Here is a 19,167-nt window from a genome sequence, read left to right on the forward strand (position 1 = left end):
GGACCAGGAATAGTGCTGGGGCAGAGATAGGACGGTGACAGGGGCTTGCTGTCTATCCAAATCAGCCAATCTGTGAGATCTAATATACTAACAGACGTTGTCTCAAAAATGAGATGGAGTCATTGAGAAAGATGCATATTGTCAGCTTCTGGCTTCCACACACATACATTCATGGGTTGTATACCTGTTCATAGCCACCTCTCCCACCCAAACACATACAACGTTAAACAGGAAAAGTTATATAATATAATACATATAAACCACAGAGGCAACACCTATTTTACCAGTGCGTTCATTTTTATCATTAATTTATTTCCTTATATAACTGTATGTTGCTGTTCTTATTTCCTTATATAATTGTATGTTGCTCTTCTATCTTATGAAATTTGTTGAAGTTAATTAAAAGTGGGTATAATTCACTTCTAAAATAATTTAGGGTTGTTCAGTGTAGTAATTGATGTATGTATCAGAAAGTACTATGGAATTTATCTCTAGAATTTTACTTGTCTGCTGATAGTATTTTGATTTTGGCGTTGTTTTTAGGAAGATAGCCATCTGTTACCTATTTAGTTTTTTTCTAAAATCAATTTTTAGATGGAATTACTTCTTGTGTTTCATTAAGACTTTTAAATGATTTTTTTTTTTTAATTAAAGTCCAAGACCTACAAAATTTACAGAGCGCCCTCGACCTGGAGTTCAGATGATCTGTTCTTCATTCAGCGCTGGTATGATTGTTTACCCTTTTAGTTTTCAACTTTAAATTGTGCATTAGAAAGAATTAAAATTAGGAAAATATTTTGTTCTAGAATATTGTTCTAATTAGTCTTCTGTAGTAGTATTTTAAATGGTTACCAGCAGATTTTATAACCTAAGTATTTAAAGTGAATTGATAATGAAAATTGGGTGAATAGATTAGTATGTAATGTTCCCAGTATCTGTTCCCCCAACCGTTTTTATCTACCCTTGTTCATTTGATAATTGTAGGTAGCGTATGGACTGAGGGTAAAGGACAGAAACACATGCTGCTGCCATCAAGACAGTGTTTATTCTAGTTAGACCAAAACATAGACAAACATAGGCTCTTCTTAGGTATTTTATTTTCATACTGTGAATTCATGCTCTTTTTCTAAAGCTACATTGTTGTTTTTAAGGCTCCATTAAGTGGATCATTCATCAAAAGTACTTAAAATGTTTTAGTGTGTATAACAATTTGATGTTGTGAGAGTATTGTTCTCGAGATGAATAAAATTGTCATACGAGCAGTGATTTTTTTTTTTAAGTAAAATATATATGCTATAGTATTCTGACATAAGTGAATTTTGAGAACAGGCTCGTATTATTGTAGAGTTTGTGGGCACGTTACTGAGGTAGTTATAGAATAGGAGTTTGATAGGTGGATAAGAGGTAAAAAGACTTAGCAAAGTTAATAGTATCATGTGGATTCACTTATAAAAGTGTGCTGTTGTTCTTCATAGGTGGAATGTTTTTGGCCACTGGAAGCACTGACCATATTATTCGAGTTTATTATTTTGGATCAGGTCAGCCAGAGAAAATATCAGAATTGGAGTTTCATACTGTGAGTATGGTGAAGGATCTAGATGGGTACAATCTTAACTGAATCAAGTTTGTATTCAGCTTTTGCTTTATTTTTTCTTTTTATACAGGACAAAGTTGATAGTATCCAGTTTTCCAATACTAGTAACAGGTAAAATATGTTTATCTAATTTAAATGCAACTTTAAAATTAGAAGATAAAGATAATTGTAGTCAGATTTCTAATTGTGTAGAAGTTATTCATTCTCGAAGAAAAGAACATAACCTTCTTACCCAATATGCCATAGTGTTAGTTATTTGGATACTTTTCTACTAATAGGAGGATTTTTTTTTTGTTATTTGGGTGGGGGGGCAACAGACTTTATTAACATGATAGAAGGAATAGACTTAAATTCTCTGACCTTTGGTCCAGGTGGACCTGTTGTCATCAACTTTGAGAGCAAAAATAAGCTCAAACTCTTGACTTCCATTGAAGTTGTTTTGTTTTTTAATCCATACCTTTGTCTTTCCCATCTATCAGGAGAGAAGCCTTTGACTAAAAACTAGAAATTTATCACATTACATTTGGGACATTCCTAGATGTTAAAAAGATGTTTTTCCGTAAATATTCTCCTATTCTGGATTTAAAAGAAAATAAAGCCTTTTCTTGGCATCTTGAATAGAACAGATCAAAGTCTTTGATACTGAGGAGCAATTTTTTTTTCCCATTGGAAAATAGTAATTCTGTTTGTTGTCTTTGGTCATTTTGAGAGTTGTTTTTATTAGCTTGTTCATGACCTATTAAAATGGTCTTACAAGCTCATAAATTTTTGGGAGTTCTTAAATTCATAGAGATAGAACCATTTCTGTTATATTGGAATAGTTTGTAAATAAAAATGTCCTTTAAAAAGAGAATTTGGGGGAAAGTACATTTTGAGAAAGCTTCTGTGATCCTTCCCTGCCATTGGTGGGATTGGACATTTTTTGTTGTTTTTACAGGTTTGTAAGTGGTAGTCGTGATGGGACAGCACGAATTTGGCAATTTAAACGAAGAGAATGGAAAAGCATTTTGTTAGATATGGCTACTCGTCCGGCAGGGTAAGAGATCAAGCTTGATTCATTTTGTATAGATTATTTAATATTATAATGTTGCAGGTTGGAATGACATTTGCTTACAAAGGTGTATACCATGCTAAGGTGGTTACTTTTTTTCAGTAATTAGAGGTACTTTTGGAGGTGAACAGTGCTGATTTTTGTGAACTATTTGATTACCGTGATTATCAAGACCTGCTGAATTAATTTTTTAGTTCAGTTTTATTAAGGAGATAAAAAAGTTTGCAACCAGAGTATCTTATGCTTCATGTCTGGTTTGTGATTTTGAGTCTTGATCTCATGTATCATGTACTGGGTTGATTTGAACTTTTTTTGTAGTCAGAGATAGGATTGGATTCCTGATCCACGTGCCTCCATCACTCCACCTGCTGTTGCTGTAATTACAGTCAGGTGGCACCACCCATGGTTTTATTGCTGTGCTGGGGATCTGCATGTTATTAAGCAAGTACCCTACCGACTAAGGCCCCTAAAAGGTTGACTTTTTAAACCCAGTGGGTTTCTTCAGCCAAGAAAAGTTATAATACATGTTGTAACTGTTGTTTTAGTTTTGCTGTTTGATTGTTGCTCTCTCCTTGTATTTATGTATAGTCTCAGTGGATGGGCGAACAGGGTAGTTAGGATACCATGGTAGCAAGTAGAAGGTGGGACAATGAGCAACATGGCATAAAGATGGTAGACCATACATAGATAATTACAGCAGTGGTTTTCCCTCGAGGTCATTCACTGTTCCTTATGGTTTATGGATGCTATAATCGTGGAAATCTTGGTTTTCCTAAATCCGTGCAATAATATCAGTTCAACTGTTTTCAATTATAATGATGACTACTCATGTTAATAACTGTAAAGTGTAAATTAAAACACATTTTACTTTTGTCGTGTATTTTAACAACATCAGTGTAAACAATAAACTTTTCCTTTTCAGCCAAAATCTTCAAGGGATAGAAGACAAAATCACAAAACTGAAAGTAACTATGGTTGCTTGGGATCGACATGACAATACAGTTATAACAGCAGTTAATAACATGACTCTGAAAGTTTGGAATTCTTACACTGGTCAGCTGATTCATGTACTAATGGTGAGAAACAAAACCGAACTTTTAGTATTACTGAGGCCGATTTTAGAATGTAGTCTAAATAGATAAAATAAAGCTGATAAATTATCTAAAACCTCTTGCTTATTTGGGTAACTGAACTTGATGGGTAACTGGGAATAATGTAAAAAATGCAAGCAGCATGACTTGGAAATGCTTGATGTTTTTGTTGTATAGGAAAACATTAATTGTATTCTCGAATATTAGTAATAATACCTAAACCATGGACAGTGCTATTATATTAGCATAGTCTGTTATTTTTTAGGCATGGTAAAGTTGAAGTTTTTGCCAATTTAATAATGATTTCTAGAAACACTGTCATTCTCTTGTATACTTTTATGTATTTATATCTGTTTTGCTACTTTAAAATATTTCAGGGTCATGAAGATGAGGTGTTTGTTCTTGAGCCACACCCATTTGATCCTAGAGTTCTCTTTTCTGCTGGTCATGATGGAAATGTGATAGTGTGGGATCTAGCAAGAGGAGTCAAAGTTCGATCTTATTTCAACATGGTAATTATATTTTTTGTTTAATACCTGTTAAAGATGTGGAAGATATTTTGACAGAAGTGTTCTGCATATCACAAGCGAAATCCATTTGAAAAGTTGATGCCTTATTTTGACTTTAAATAAAGGTCTACAAATAAGGAATTATTTATTCTATATTGAGATACTAAACTTATAATTAGTTGTTCATTTTATAATGCCTGTGTATTCTGCTAAGTGGTTTACTTTTATCCGTGAAAGTTTGATCAGTAAGTCATGTAAATGAAGTTATGCGAAAGAAAATGTGTTTGAAAACCAGTGTGGGTAAATTATAGATAAATCTTCATGTTGCATTTTGATTGGCTTCTTTTTTTCTTTTTTTTTCTTTCTTTCTTTTTTTTTTTTGTTTAATTGAAGCCAAAGAATTATGTAGTTCTTTGGTCAAATTGATAGTGTGCTAGATGTTTATTTTGGCTCCATGCCTTTTCCCTCCACACTGTGTTCTTATGTGCATTTTGCATATTTTTATTGAACATTTAAATTATTGGTTTGATTACATATATACATAGCTAACCAGTATTTGCCCTCCTTTCACCAGTGTATGAAATAAAAGGGGTTCTTAAATACTGCACCTTGCAGTCATTTACTCTATAATTGAGATTCCAGTCAACAACGAGAGGAGAGATTTTTAACAGCAGAAATCTTTTATAAGTCATGATATAATTAGCAAACTAACAAAAATCAGAATTGCCATATACTGTATATTTTAGTTATTTTCAGGCTGGGAATATAACTGATGGTAGTATTTCCTCAACAAGTGCAAGGCCTGTAGGTTTTCCTTCATTGGAGCCGCACATGTGTGCATGTGTCCAGTTATTTGTGAGATATTTCGCTTATGAAGAGATAGAATGACAGTGAATGCTATTCTTGATTGATTATAATATTATAAAGAAATTTTATTAGTGAAGTGACTAACTTTGACCTTCACCATGGGTGATCCTTAGTGTGGATAAGGTCAGAAATAAGAATTGTACAATTCCCATTTTTATGAAAATTACTATTTTGCTTAGTTGTTAGTGATGAATGGATTTCCTTTGTGATTATGTAGTTTTTTTTAAGTAAATTTTTAAATGTGGTAGATTGTCTTTTTTCTATCTTCTTATTTCTGGATTGCTCCTTTTCTAAACATCTCTGTTGAATAAGGAAGTTGATCATTTCCCAGTTGGTCCTTAATTGTGACTGTACACACATTAGTGGTTCCACTTAGTAATTTATATTTCCAAAGAGCATTCTTACACTGCTCTAAAAAAATGAAGAGTAATTTTTGGTAAATTAAACACTGATTCTGAATTTTCCCTCATCAGGTAAGTTTGGAAAATAAACTAACACCCTTTCAGGAGACCTAAGGATTGCAGCACTTTCATATTTACTGATTTTTCTGGTTCTGTTGTTACAGATTAGTTACATAACCAGGCATCTGATTTTTAAAATTCCTTAATTATTGTAAAATTTATTTTTGAAGCAGTGTGTGGTGGTCCACCCTAGTACTCTTAGCACTTAGAAGATGAAATCATGAGGATAAAGAGTTGATGGTCATTTTAGCTACATAGTGAGCTCCAGGCTAGTCTGGACTATTTGAGACTACATGTTTTTAAGTTAAGAAGGAAAAACAAGGAAGTTTGTTTAATTAAAGGTTCAGTTGAGGAGATTTTTTTGTTTTTTTCTATCTGCAATAAATAGTAAAACCTAAGGGTGGTTTAAAAATTTTTCTGTAATGATTATTAGTAACTTCAAACTGAGAAAAGCAAACTAAAAAAATTATCCTTGTTACATAGAGTTACAGAGCATGGACTACCTTTTGTCTCAGTAAAAACAAGATCACCTTTAATTTTAAATGGTTTTTTTTGGTGGTTTCTAGTTTTTAAATGATTTTTATTAGATTTTAGTATCCTTAGCAAACCCTACCAAAGTGCAGCTTTATGGAAACCTTTCATAAGAAGGGTAATTTTTATTTCAGCTTCATGGAGAAAGTATTCATTACAAACTTTGCTCAGCTTTCCTTTGATCATATATTAAGTATTAGATTTTCAGGTTTTATAAGACTATTACTAATGTATTCTTAATACTAAATATAATCAGGTTGGTAGCTGAGAAATTTTCAGTATCATTTTGTAACAACTACCAGTTAATCCCAGCTAGTGATGTGTCTAGAATTGATAAAGTTTAACAGTGATAAAATTCTGAGTGGCTCTTCTGTGATTTTCAAAATTTTTGTCAGTTATGTGACTACCATATGTCCTTTTTGGTCTTTTGTGTTCACTTCATTGCTTTTTTTTTTTTATAGCCTGTGAAAGCATCCAACACTTCTACTAAGATTTTAAAAACTTTAAATTTGCCGGGCGGTGGTGGCGCACGCCTTTAATCCCAGCACTCGGGAGGCAGAGGCAGGCGGATCTCTGTGAGTTCGAGACCAGCCTGGTCTACAAGAGCTAGTTCCAGGACAGGCTCCAAAACCACAGAGAAACCCTGTCTCGAAAAAACCAAAAAAAAAAAAAAAACTTTAAATTTTAAGACTTTAAAAACTTTGGATGAAATAGCAGCTGATGGTCTTAATGTTCACTCATGCCATTGTTGAGTTGTGGCCTCAGTTTTTCTATTTGGCTTTGTGTAACTAATCAGAGTTGTTAAATACCACAAAGCTTTGATGAGTCCAAATGAAATCTCTGATGTTACATTGAATGTATGTATCATCCTAAATCACAGTTGAATTTAGTGAATTATTTGTCATATTTTTAGAATTTGAGAATGAATAATTCTCAGTACTACAATTTAGTCTTAGAAATGCTGAATGCTTATATCAGGATTTGAAGAATTTCAAAAATTGAAGCTTATAAAATGAGTAAGTAAACTCACCATTGCTCCAACAGCTAGAAAATAAGAAAGCAATGACTTTAAAAGAATTAACATTTAGATTATATACAAGATTATACAAGTACTTAAAAATAAGTGTTTAGGGATGGGACTGTAGCTCACATGCTGAAGTAAATGTTTACTTGACATGCCCAAGGTATTGGGCACAGTACTGTCACTGCAACAACAACCCCCCATTATTGTTAAGTATATTTTTATAATATTGTTTCAGCATTAGTCTCTGCTTTTTGAATAATTGGGTTCATGTCTAAATACATATATATTTGAAAGATAATGGAATTAATCTAAAAAGTAACTCAGTGTTATGGATAACTCATTATTTTCTTTACTTGGCCAATTAGCAAACTTAGAAGTCTGTTCTTAGAATCTTAAGTAATTAAAATCCTGTATTATTAAAGTTTTTCAAGTAAAAAGTTGAATTTTTTAATGTATATGCTTGAGATATAGTTGTTATTTTAATAAAACTTAAAAAGCTGTATTAAGAGACAATATTTTAATAAGCACCAATAGTCAGCATTCAAGTAAGCATTTTTTTTTTCTGTTAAATTGAGACTTTTTCCAAAAGTTCTTGCTTTATTTTAGAACTATTTAAATTTGTGAACAAAACAAAAGGTTTGGGATTGAGAATTTCTACTTTGTTTTATGCTTAATAATTTGTAACTGATTTCACTTTGAAGTCGTATAACTGAATTCTCGTAGTGCTCATGGTATTTCAGAAAATAATATTGGTGTTAACTTGTCTCATTTTTATTACCAGCTCTTCTTTTCAGAGTACCTGAATGATAAAAACAGTTGTGAGGCAGGCTCTGGGTTTGTTTCTGTTAATTCTGAGATATACAAGAATATAATAAGTGATATGCTTGGTAAAGGGCTGAAACACATTGCTGTCAGCTCTTCTACTCTGTTGTCTCATGGCGTTTATGGAAACAGCCTTCACTCCTCTCCTCCCTTACTGCTTTCCCATTTGTTCTATCTTTTCTTCCTCTGGGGAAGAAAGAAACTTAGAGAATATTGTAAAAGAAATTAGCACATTCAGACATTATTCCTTAGAAAGACGCTCAGTTTCTAGAATTTGTACTTTATTCTTGTCTTGTAAGTGTTGAAACCATGTTAGTACTTAATGTTTCAGCTTGAACAGTTCTTGCATAATCTTAAATAATCAAGGAAAGGTGCTATATACTTGGGCAGCTTATTAAAACATGTTGTGTATATTATGAACACTTGAAACAAATTGTATATAGTTTTAGCAAGTCATGGTTTTGCTTGGTGTTGACATGAGTAAAATGTCTTTGTAGATGTTTTATTAGTTTTCTGAACTACAATGTCTAAATGCCAATTAAATGCTTAAAAGCAGTTGTTTGTAGAAATAACTTGAAAATGTGTGCTATATATTCTCTGTACTAAAATTTGTGTCATTCACAATCCTGGAAAGAAATAGGCAGGTTTGAAGTTTACTGAAAGCTTAAACGGTCCTTTAAAAAAATAAAAACAAAAATTGGTTTTGGCCTTCCTTTTCCACTAAATTGTCAGACATTGTAACTAGAATTAAATTTGTGAATCGATTTTGATTTTAAAGACTTAAGACTTCTTCACTTTTACATTCTTTGTGCTAGTGTACATTAATATATAGGTTATACAAGTAATATATATTAAGTAATAAGTTAGCAGTGTTCAGAGTCGAATCTGGAGGCCTTGTGTTAGATTGTTCTTGTGTCTTTGTTGCTTCTGCTTTATCTCGTTTGCTGTTCACATTTCCTAGTCCTCACTGATTTTTATTTCGTATTTTCTTGTTTTTGTCGGGATATTCAAAAGCTGTAGTTTGTTGCTTCTTACCTGGTTTTTATTTTAATTGAAAAAAATACAGTATGTCTCATTAGCAAATGCTTTTTGTTTTATACTGAGTTTGATAATCTGCTTTGCTTTTGTTTTTCATGGGTAGATTCCAAATAAGAGATTTTATTTAATAAAGTTTTCTTTATTTTTATAATTGTTCTCTTAACTGTTCTTTACTTAAGAGTCTTTAAAAAATGTTCCAGTGTCCTCTAATCCAGAACAATGTATTTCTCCTTGCAACATTTCAAATGAGTAGAGGCTGCCAATAAACCACTCAGAATTTTTGTAAATGCATACTCTTGATATTAGTATGTTCTCAGTGTGACCTTCGTTTTAAGTAATTGTAGTTGTACATATCTAGAAAAGAGACTAGCTGAAAATAGCCATAGTTTTTCATGTTAACCTCTTCAAAATTGGGAATTCAAGTTTGTTCGCCCTGCCCCTTTTCATTTTCCATTTCTTCTCACTGTCTAGTAAGATAGTATCACATATCTACAGTCTCTGTGTAAAACATTCTCAATGCTTGTAGTTTCTGTTCCCATTGTCTCTGATAATAGAATTAGTGTCACTTTTCTCAGTATATATAACTATTCTTATTTTCAAGTTTTCCAGACTCTTATTCTTTCATCTTTGTCTTGGTACAAAAAAATTATAAATTAGTTTTTGTTGCCATAAACATTAGTTTTCAGTTTTGTCATACTGTTGAGCAACTTAAATAGGTTTATAATTTATGATGTAAAAATGAAGTTGAAGGTATTTTGATTAGCAAATATTTAAGTATGTATTTTGTGGTTATAAATTATCAACCTCCCCAAAATGATAGACATGGCTGTCTTTAGCAAGTAGTTAACGTGTAGAACTAAAACATGATTGAAATGATAAATATTGAAGTCAAGTAAAAGCAAGACATATTAGAAGAAACAATTGCTACATGTGAAGATACAGTGGTCAGTTCAGGCTGGATGGTCCAAGTTTTGTTTATGAGAATAAACTGGAACTCTGTATGGAAGGTTAAATAAATATAAAGTCAATAAGAAAGAATCAATCATATAAAAAAATAAGTGGACTAGTGAGATGGCTTGGATTTTAAGAGCACTGACTACTCTTCCAGAGGTCCTGAGTTCAATTCTCAGTACTCACATGGTGACTTCACAACCATCTATAGTGGGATCTGAGGCTCTCTTCTGGCCTAAAGTCATTAGAGCACTCATATACATAGAAAAAATAAATCTTAAAATAAAAGTGTTGATAAAATAATGTAGAAAGTTTATAATAGACTTACTTACAAATAATGGTTAGTGAGCTGAAGCCATAAGCTAAGGGAGATTACAAAAAAAGAGCCTGAAGTTATCTTGTAAATTAAAACAGTGAAACATTGTAGTAGTGGTTTTCATAAATACAGCCTAAAAGCTAAGGTTACAATAGTTTTGTTGTAAGAGGTTGTATTTCAAGTATGAAATTAAGTAGATTTTGGGAGGACTAGTTTAGTTATTTAGAGATAAAATGTTATGTGGGTAGGTATTAGGAAATTTATGAATGAAAAAGTTATATGTAACACTTTTTTTTCCTGAGTGTTGAATGGCAGGGGAATGACAGGGAGGAAAGATTCATTACATGCATTCAGATAGTTAAGCTTGAGTTACTCTGACCACAATGGCATTATTAACAGAAGTTCAAGACAGTGAAGAGAACAGATTTTTTCTTTTTAAGTTCATGTTTATTTCTTCTAGACTTCCTATTCTGGAAGTTTTCAGCCAGCTTTTGGAGCTACTGTGACTAGAAATTCTAGGGGTTCAGAACAGAAAGTTTAAAGTGTGCCATCTGGAATTGTTTCTTCATAGAGGTGGAAATATAGTGGTATAAAGAGTTTAGAACTAAATTCTTTAAAACTCTCCTGTTCAGCAGAGTGGACAGGAGAAGAGATCAAAATCTCCAAGGTGTCTAAGACAACTACCATTTCATTTTTCAGAGAGTTGGGAGAAGGAGAATAAGTACCCACAGAATTCCATTATACTTGGAGCTGACTTATTTACTTTTATAATATTTTAATTTTGATGAGCTTCTAAAGCTGATTCTTCAAAAATCATTCTTATATAATAAATTGTTCTGTTTTATATAGTAGTTATTTCACTAGTTTCTCCCATAGCAGGTTTTGCAATTTTGTCTTTGACACAAATTTCTTTAAAGAAGCTCTTCTTAGTTTATATGTAGTTATCTTACCACAGTTTTTTTAATTTCAATTATTAAAAACAGCACCAGCCTTTTAATGTATTTAGAAAGTTACTAGATCATTAGAATATGGATAATGTCTTAATATATTCTCTAAGTTACAGAAATGATTGGAAGTTCTGTTCAGTAAATTTGAAGAATTTTTTAAAACTGTCTTTTATTATTAAGTGTGTGTAGATAGGTGTGTAGGTGTTGGTCAGAGGACAACTTTGTGGAGTTGGTTCTTAACCTTCCACAATGTTGAATTCGGGGATGAAACTCAGGTCATCAGGCTTGATGCCAAGCCTCTCTGCCCACTGACTCATATTACTAGCCTATGTAGTATTGGTTCATTCTTATTTTTCCCAGTGTTGCCTTATTCCAAAGGTTCTTTATACACAAAGGAAGTTTTTCTAAATATAAGTTCTATTATATGATTTTTCGGATATAAGTCTATCATAAAGAAGGTATTGGAATGTTTTCTAGCTCAGTGCTCCCTTCCAACTAGTTGTCCATTTAAAGAATGAAAATATTTAAATGAGCAAAGCAAAGTGGCCCTGGTCACAGAATTGGTGTGCTTCTTTAATAGGGTGATTTATGTATGCGCTACTTCATGTGTTTCATCTCTGTGTTTGTTTTGAGGTCTTCTAGAAGTATGTTTTTCATCCCAGTTGGTATTAGACCTTATAGTTTTAGTCTGCATTTTAGTTCTTTTTATATAATTCTTGTTCAGATTTATCTAGGTCTTTGAATAACCCCATTGAAACATCATGATTTTAGGACTGGGTAGGATTCTCAGTGGCTGTTTCACTGCTCTCTATTCTTAAACAGCTAGGAGATTATTATTTCCCCATTACTAGAGAGTTCTTCTTGATCTTCCACTTCTATTAACAAGGGTTTAATACTCATCTCCTAAAAATACTTTTAAGACTTAGTCACATGGTATTTTCTAATCAGGGGGACACTATTAAAATATAATCCTCATCTACTTTTAAAAAGCAGAATATAGTAATTTTAATTATGTCTTTTATTAGTTTTTTTGTTTACTGTTTAATGTATGGGAGTTTTGTTTTATGGTCATTATATTTGAAGACTAGAGGAATGGTTCACCTGGAAGAAGTCTTACTTGGCTTTAAAATATTGTCATTGCTTTGTTGTGTGTGACTGTTTTATTATAACATGAAATACAAAGCAGAAATCATATACATTATTAATTTTTATGTTGACTTATTTTTGTTAGGTAGTATATAGGGCTCACATGTTTATAGACATATATTCCTTTTACAAATACAGTTATTTGTTTTTGTTTATTTGCTTGTTTGTTTTGTAAGATTCATTCCTTCATAGTTACACATATATATTCAAACTTTTACTTATAAATCCCTTGACTGGCTGGGCGGTGGCACAAGCTTTTAATCCCAGCACTCTGGAGGCAGAGACGGGCAGAACTCTGTGAGTTCAGGGCTAGCCTGGTCTACAGATGAGTTCCAGACAGCTAGGACTTTTTAAGAGAAAAACCCTGTCTCCGTGTAGGGCAGGAGTGGGGGCAATAAATAAATAAATAAGCAAACTTGACGGGTTTAAAACATGAGATCCTTTTCATGGAGAATTATTTTCTGTTGTCGTTGTTGTTACAGAGTTAGTCATAATACACTTCATAAAAAAGATGCAACTAGCCGGGCGGTGGTGGCGCACGCCTTTAATCCCAGCACTTGGGAGGCAGAGACAGGTGGATCTTTGTGAGTTCTAGGCCAGCCTTGTCTACAAGAGCTAGTTCCAGGACAGGAACCAAAAGCTATGAAGAAACCCTGTCTCGAAAATCCAAAAAAAAAAAAAAAAAAAAAAAGATGCAACTAGGATAGTCTCTTAGTTACTTTCCTGTTGCTGTGGTAAAAGACTATGACCCAGACAGTGTAAAGAGAAAGCAGTTGATGATAGCATTTCAGAGGGCGAGTTTATGACCATCGTGACAAGGAACTTGGCAGCAGGTAGACAGGAGCCCAGAGCTTACATATGATCCACAAGCAGGAGGAAGAGTGATAGGAGGAGGAAAGGAGAAAGGGGGAGGAAGAAATACAAACTATCTGGGAGTGTCACTGAATTTTGAAACCTCAAATCTACTCCCAGTGATATACATCCTCCATCAAGGCCACATATCTTAATCTTTCCCAGTTATACCAACTGGGAACCTTGTATTTAGAGCCTACAGGAATCATTTTTATTCAGATCACCACATTCTACTTCCTATCTTCCATAGACTTGTTTCTATATCATAATAAAAAATTCATCCAGTCCAACTTCAGAAATCCCAGAGTCTTCTACTCTTATGACTGTTTAAAAGTTTAAAATCTCTTTTGAAACTCAGGACAACAGTCTTTTAATTATAACGCCTTGTAAAATAAAAAAGCAAATTATATACTCCCAACATAAAATAGCACAAAATATACATTACTATTTCAAAAGGAAGAATCAGAGCATAGTGAGGAAATACTGAGCCATAGCAAGACATTAACCCAGCAGGACAAATTGCAAATTTTTAGCTCCATGTCTCGTGTCAAAGGACATACATGGTTCTGTTCCTTCAGCTTTGCCGACCACAACACACTTATCCCTCTTGGACTAGTACTAGTCCCCATTTGTTACTCCATTTGGCGATAACCCACTGCTCTGTCATCTCCAACATCCTTGGGTCTCTAACAATTCCTTTCATAGCTTCTCACATTAGGCTCTTCAGGCCTTCCTGCAGGAAGTCCCTTGCCAAATGTCTGACCTCAATGGCTTTTCAGGCGCAGTGATATGTAGGACAGAGAACTTGTATTATTGTTGTTTTAGAGCTTTATGACTTCTGATTCAATCAAAATATTTTTCTAGGCATCTACTAACTATATGAGCACACTCATAGATTATACATGTAAACTTGAGTAGCTCCCACCCTACTCATGCCACCAAATTAAATGCAGTACAAGATTACTTAGATACCCAGAGAAGATGCCATGCTCATGGAGGTTTCCTTTTTTGTTGCTAAGTGTAACTACACTCATATCTCTTCCATAAAAATATATAGTTCCAGAAGCATTTGCCTTTTTCCTGAGTGAACTAAGTACTAAGACATCTTAATCATGGCTTAGACAGTTTCTTAAAGTTTTATATGAGATTCTCTTAGAGATTTTTTGTTCTTGTTGTAGTTCATGTGGTTAGTTTCTTGTAAGCTTGTGTAGCATTTATTTGCCTATAAAAGTACTGAACATTTAAATTGTGAGTCGTGACATTTATATTTAACAGTTTTTCCGTTCTGGCATATGCTGTTTGGCTAATGTCCTAGACTACTATAGAAAAAGTAGTTCTGTCCTTCCTTGTTTTTTAAGTTATGCTAAAGTGGTACCTTCTTCTGCTGCCTTATCTTCAAGTTTCTTTACTCCCAAGAAGCTATCCTATGTCATTAATGGTCATTTCTTTTGTGTGGTAAGTTCTTTATATATTAGCATTAGGAAAGCTTACTCGTTTTCTTTAATAATTTTTATGGAGAGCTGCTTTCTTTTCCGTTGTCAGCATCTGGGATATTAATAAATATCATATCTATATCTGTATATTTAATCTTCAGAGATCCAAAGGCAAAGCTAGTTTTCTTTTTGAGGCCATCCTGTGTGCCGAATTTTAGAGTGATATTTTCTCTTTTGACTAAAGTACTTATTTTTCTTGAGAAATCAGTGGCTCTTCTGCATTTAAATCTGCCTTTCTGCTGAACTTTTAATACTCAAAGTTACCACTTCTTTCTTTCCAAGCATTTCCTAGAATATAACCAATCAAGTTCAGTTTGTTCTAGATCAGTGGATACCGGAACAGAAAGGAGGTATTTCTTACCTGATAATGTGTGTGTTCCGATTCTGCTAATCCAGAAATCCAGTCACAGTTGTTGAAAATCATCCTTAGTTATTATTTGTTTGGGAGTCCACTCCCTATTTTAGATGTTTCTGAAATTCAGTCCCTAGATGTGCTTTAGATAGGGTAGAATTTTTACCTCTTTCAGAACACTGCTAAAGAAGTTTTCAACTGGAACATAGTCTGAAGAAACACTGAGAGCAAAAAAATCAGAGTGGTGATTGGCCACCTCTGTTTGATTGACAGGTTGCAGGGAGAAATCCATTCGTTCTGGATTAATGGAACTGGAAAACAGAAAACAATTATCAGGTAAAAAAACCCTTTTCTTTAACCTTTAAAATTCACCATTAAAAGATGAGTCAGACCACCAAGGGAGTTGTTTTTTTTTTTTTTAACCAAACGAATGAAATTTAGTGTCTTGTAAACAGTGATCTCTGGCTACTACTTCTGAGTGTTACAAAATACCGTTGCTCCATGTTCTTAGCCTTTACGTAAAGGGCAGGGATGAATGGAAATAGTTGGAATGTATGGTTCATTTATGTTTTAATCTGGGTTAAAATGTGAAGTAGAATTCTCTGGGTGGGGGTGCAAATCTGTATATTTTTATTTTCTGAATTGTGTCTGGTCTGTGACTGGGATTCTTTCTTTTTCAATGCTGTTATCTGGCAGTTTTCGTGAATTTTCACAAGTTTTACTGTACTGTTATACTTAATCTTCCCTTTATCAGGATTTATGTATACTTTTAAATCTTTCCATTATAAAATTCTAGTATCGGTAGTACCAGTTCTTTATATTTTAATGATAGTTTTCTGATTTTTGGTTAAATATATTTCAGATTGAAGGCCAAGGACATGGTGCAGTGTTCGACTGCAAATGTTCCCCTGATGGTCAGCACTTTGCATGTACAGACTCTCATGGACATCTTTTAATTTTTGGTTTTGGGTCCAGTAGCAAGTATGACAAGGTGGAGTATAATAAATGTGCATTATTTTTTTGTCATGGGTGTTTAGGGGTTATGTGTTTTTTTCTTAGGAGTGTGTAAGAATGCTCATAATTAAAATCGGAAAGCTTGGGGTTGGAGAGATGCTCATTGGTTAAGAGCACTTGTTGCTCTTTCAAAGGGCCTGAGTTTGGAACAAGTTATATGGCAGGCAGCTCAAAACCATATATAATTCCTGTTGCAGGGGATTTGATGTCTCTGGCCTCTGTAGACACCTATACTCAAATACTCAAGTGCACACACTCATGCAAACACACACACACACATACACATATAAACACATCATTACAAATGATCTGTAAAGTCAGCTTATCTTATCATATCTTAAATAGTATGGAGACTTGCTTTTAGAAAGCATTATAAAGATAGCATTATAAAGATAATCTATACATCTATAAAATCTTACTTTTCTGTAATTGGTCATTAGTTCCGAAGGAATTACTTTTTATATATCTTGTTAGAACAGAATAGATTTGAGTCTTAACTTGGGATAAATAAACTTTGAATAGAAGATGGTACTCATAGAAAAACTTTTCAAATATGTGAAATTTTATCTAAGTAATAAATATATTTATGTAGGATATAACTTCTTAGCTTTCAGGTGATTCACAAACTGTGACCAGCTAATGTTTTGTTGTTAAACATTAGCAATCAATATTCTTTAGAACTAGTGGTTAAAATGATTAAATGTTTTGTTTGTAGTATGATGAATGAATAATTCATAATTTAATTTAAGACATTACAGATTACCAATGAAAAATTGAAGTCATAGATCTATCAGGGCTGAGTTCATAATGATTTTAAGTTATTGAAAATACTCTAGAGACAATGCTTTCTTTTCCCATGTTACTTTTTGTTGTTAATATTACATAAATCTTGAGACTAGGAATGTAGCTCAGTAGTTATACCATGTGTTTGGCATGTTTGTGAGTCTTTGTTCAGTTCCCCCCAAAATACCACAATTTACAGATTTAAAATAGAGTACCGTATCTGTGAAAGTAAAAATATATTTGAATGTTTTATGCCTAGATAGAATTTTTCTTACTATTTAAATTAAAAATCTTACTTTTAATGATGGTTTCTTTTTTAATGTATATGACTTGTTATACTTGTTTACAGAGAAAAAGGTACCAGATCTTATAGTAGCCAATGAAGACTATATAGAGATATGCTTAAAATGAATTAAAAATTGAAAATTGTTTTGTTCCTTCAATCCTTCCTTTTAATCCTAGAGATTAAATATCATGGATGCTCAAATCTCAACCATATTGTTTTTTTAAATTGATGTATAGTACCACTTTTATCAAATAGTCTTAGACTTTTATTAGAAATTTTATCTTTTTTATGTTAAATTTTATTTTTCCATTATTTTATGGACCTTTCTTTTTACAGATAGCAGATCAGATGTTTTTTCATAGTGATTATCGGCCTCTTATCCGTGATGCCAACAATTTTGTATTAGATGAGCAGACTCAGCAGGCACCTCATCTCATGCCTCCTCCTTTTCTGGTTGATGTTGACGGAAATCCTCATCCATCAAGATACCAGAGATTAGTTCCTGGTCGTGAAAATTGCAGGGAGGAACAGCTCATCCCTCAAATGGGAGTCACTTCTTCAGGTAGGCATCCATTTTCATAACGGCCAAGTCTCTCACAGATTCTAAGTTGTATTCATAGAGATCCTTCTGCCTCTGTCTACTGAGTGCTAAGATTAAAGGTGTGTGCTGCTAGACCTGTCTAAAAGTGATAAAATTGTAAAGGTTTGTGAAATGATAGGGCTGAAAACTGAGAAGAGCTGTTTTTGTGAAGCCATGGAATATTGAAGTCAGATGAGTTGAAGAACTGGGTGGTTGTTAAAATGTAGACAAGGTGTGCAGACTCTTCTTCCCCTATTTCACAAGTGTAACACTGACTGCGTTAAGTTAAGATAATAAAGAACCTCTAAAGATTAAACCAGTTTTGTCATTAGGAATAATATTTTAGACTAAAAACATGTTTGTGAAGGTACTACATAAAGGTTTTATTGTAATGAACATAGCTTCGGAATAGAATGTATGCTGAGTTTAGGTCCTATAAATAGAACAGAAGATCCAAAATGTGGTGATAATATCAAGCCATAGGATTGAGTATAAATAAAATTAAAGTAAGGATGACATGTTAGATAGAAAGTGTTGGTTCTTAAATTAGACATTTCCATCCCTGATAGATGGTTAAACAGAAAAAAAAAAGGATTGGGGGATTGCTTCCACTGCCACTTTTATAAAAGTATAGGCTTGAATGTCTAATATGCAAAACTAATGTTTCTTAGACATATTCATATTCTCGAAAGATTCAGTACTAGAGAAATACCATTCATGGGATTAAAATTAATGAGGATGTGTGAAATATCTTGGAGTACAACTGGCAAAAATCAGATTTTTCTCAGGTCTCAAACACCATTGCTATTATAATTGTTACTTTTACTCCATTTTACTGCTTATATAAGGCTTCCACAGATAATTAATTATTTCATCCTAAGAATTTAGGAAACAAATTTTGCAGTTGTGTCGTAAATTTAGAGACATTTACCCTATGCCTGATTCTGTTGCTGATTAGAGAAGTAGTGCTTGGTACCTTTGTACTTGCTAAAAAATATCCAACAGTAACAACTTAAGCAGGAAATATTATTTTAAGGTTTCTAATTTCTGAGGATGACATCCATGATAGAATGATGAGTAAAGTGGAGCCACTCAGTCAGTGGAGCAGGGCATGTGGCTGCAAAGAAAGGCAGACTAATCAAAGTTGGGTGTAACCATTACTCGGCCACTTCCTCCAGCAAGGTTCCACCCATTTCAGAGGAGCACCACAAACTGGAGACTGAGCTTTCATAGCATGTGTCTATGAGAAGTTCTCCAGGTTCAAAGCATAACAATTATAAAATGGCGTGATCTTAAAACTGAGATGGGTAGCAGTTATTTAACAATGATTCATAAGAGAACCTTTAGTCATTCCAACTTCTTAGTATTTATTTTCAATTTTTTTTCTAGTTCTCAAAATTGTAATTATTTTAGAATTCTGAAATACAAAAATACTTAATACAAAGTGAAATAAAACCTC

At 33.1% G+C, this 19,167-nt stretch overlaps 1 protein-coding gene across 4 annotated transcripts in view; it reads left to right on the top strand.

Moving 5' to 3' along the window:
* Phip (PHIP subunit of CUL4-Ring ligase complex) overlaps positions 1-19,167 on the top strand; it is a 121,048-nt gene that overhangs the window by 48,984 nt on the left and 52,897 nt on the right. For all 4 annotated transcript variants that reach the window (XM_075965114.1, XM_075965115.1, XM_075965116.1 and 1 more), the window contains 8 exons: positions 655-725; positions 1,476-1,576; positions 1,665-1,705; positions 2,532-2,630; positions 3,568-3,721; positions 4,114-4,248; positions 15,908-16,036; positions 17,465-17,690. In XM_075965114.1, the coding sequence (XP_075821229.1) occupies positions 655-725; positions 1,476-1,576; positions 1,665-1,705; positions 2,532-2,630; positions 3,568-3,721; positions 4,114-4,248; positions 15,908-16,036; positions 17,465-17,690 (956 nt within the window). The remainder of the gene's footprint in view (positions 1-654; positions 726-1,475; positions 1,577-1,664; positions 1,706-2,531; positions 2,631-3,567; positions 3,722-4,113; positions 4,249-15,907; positions 16,037-17,464; positions 17,691-19,167) is intronic.

The sequence above is a fragment of the Microtus pennsylvanicus genome, chromosome 3, assembly GCF_037038515.1.
Source record: "Microtus pennsylvanicus isolate mMicPen1 chromosome 3, mMicPen1.hap1, whole genome shotgun sequence".
Taxonomy (NCBI): Eukaryota; Metazoa; Chordata; class Mammalia; order Rodentia; family Cricetidae; genus Microtus; species Microtus pennsylvanicus.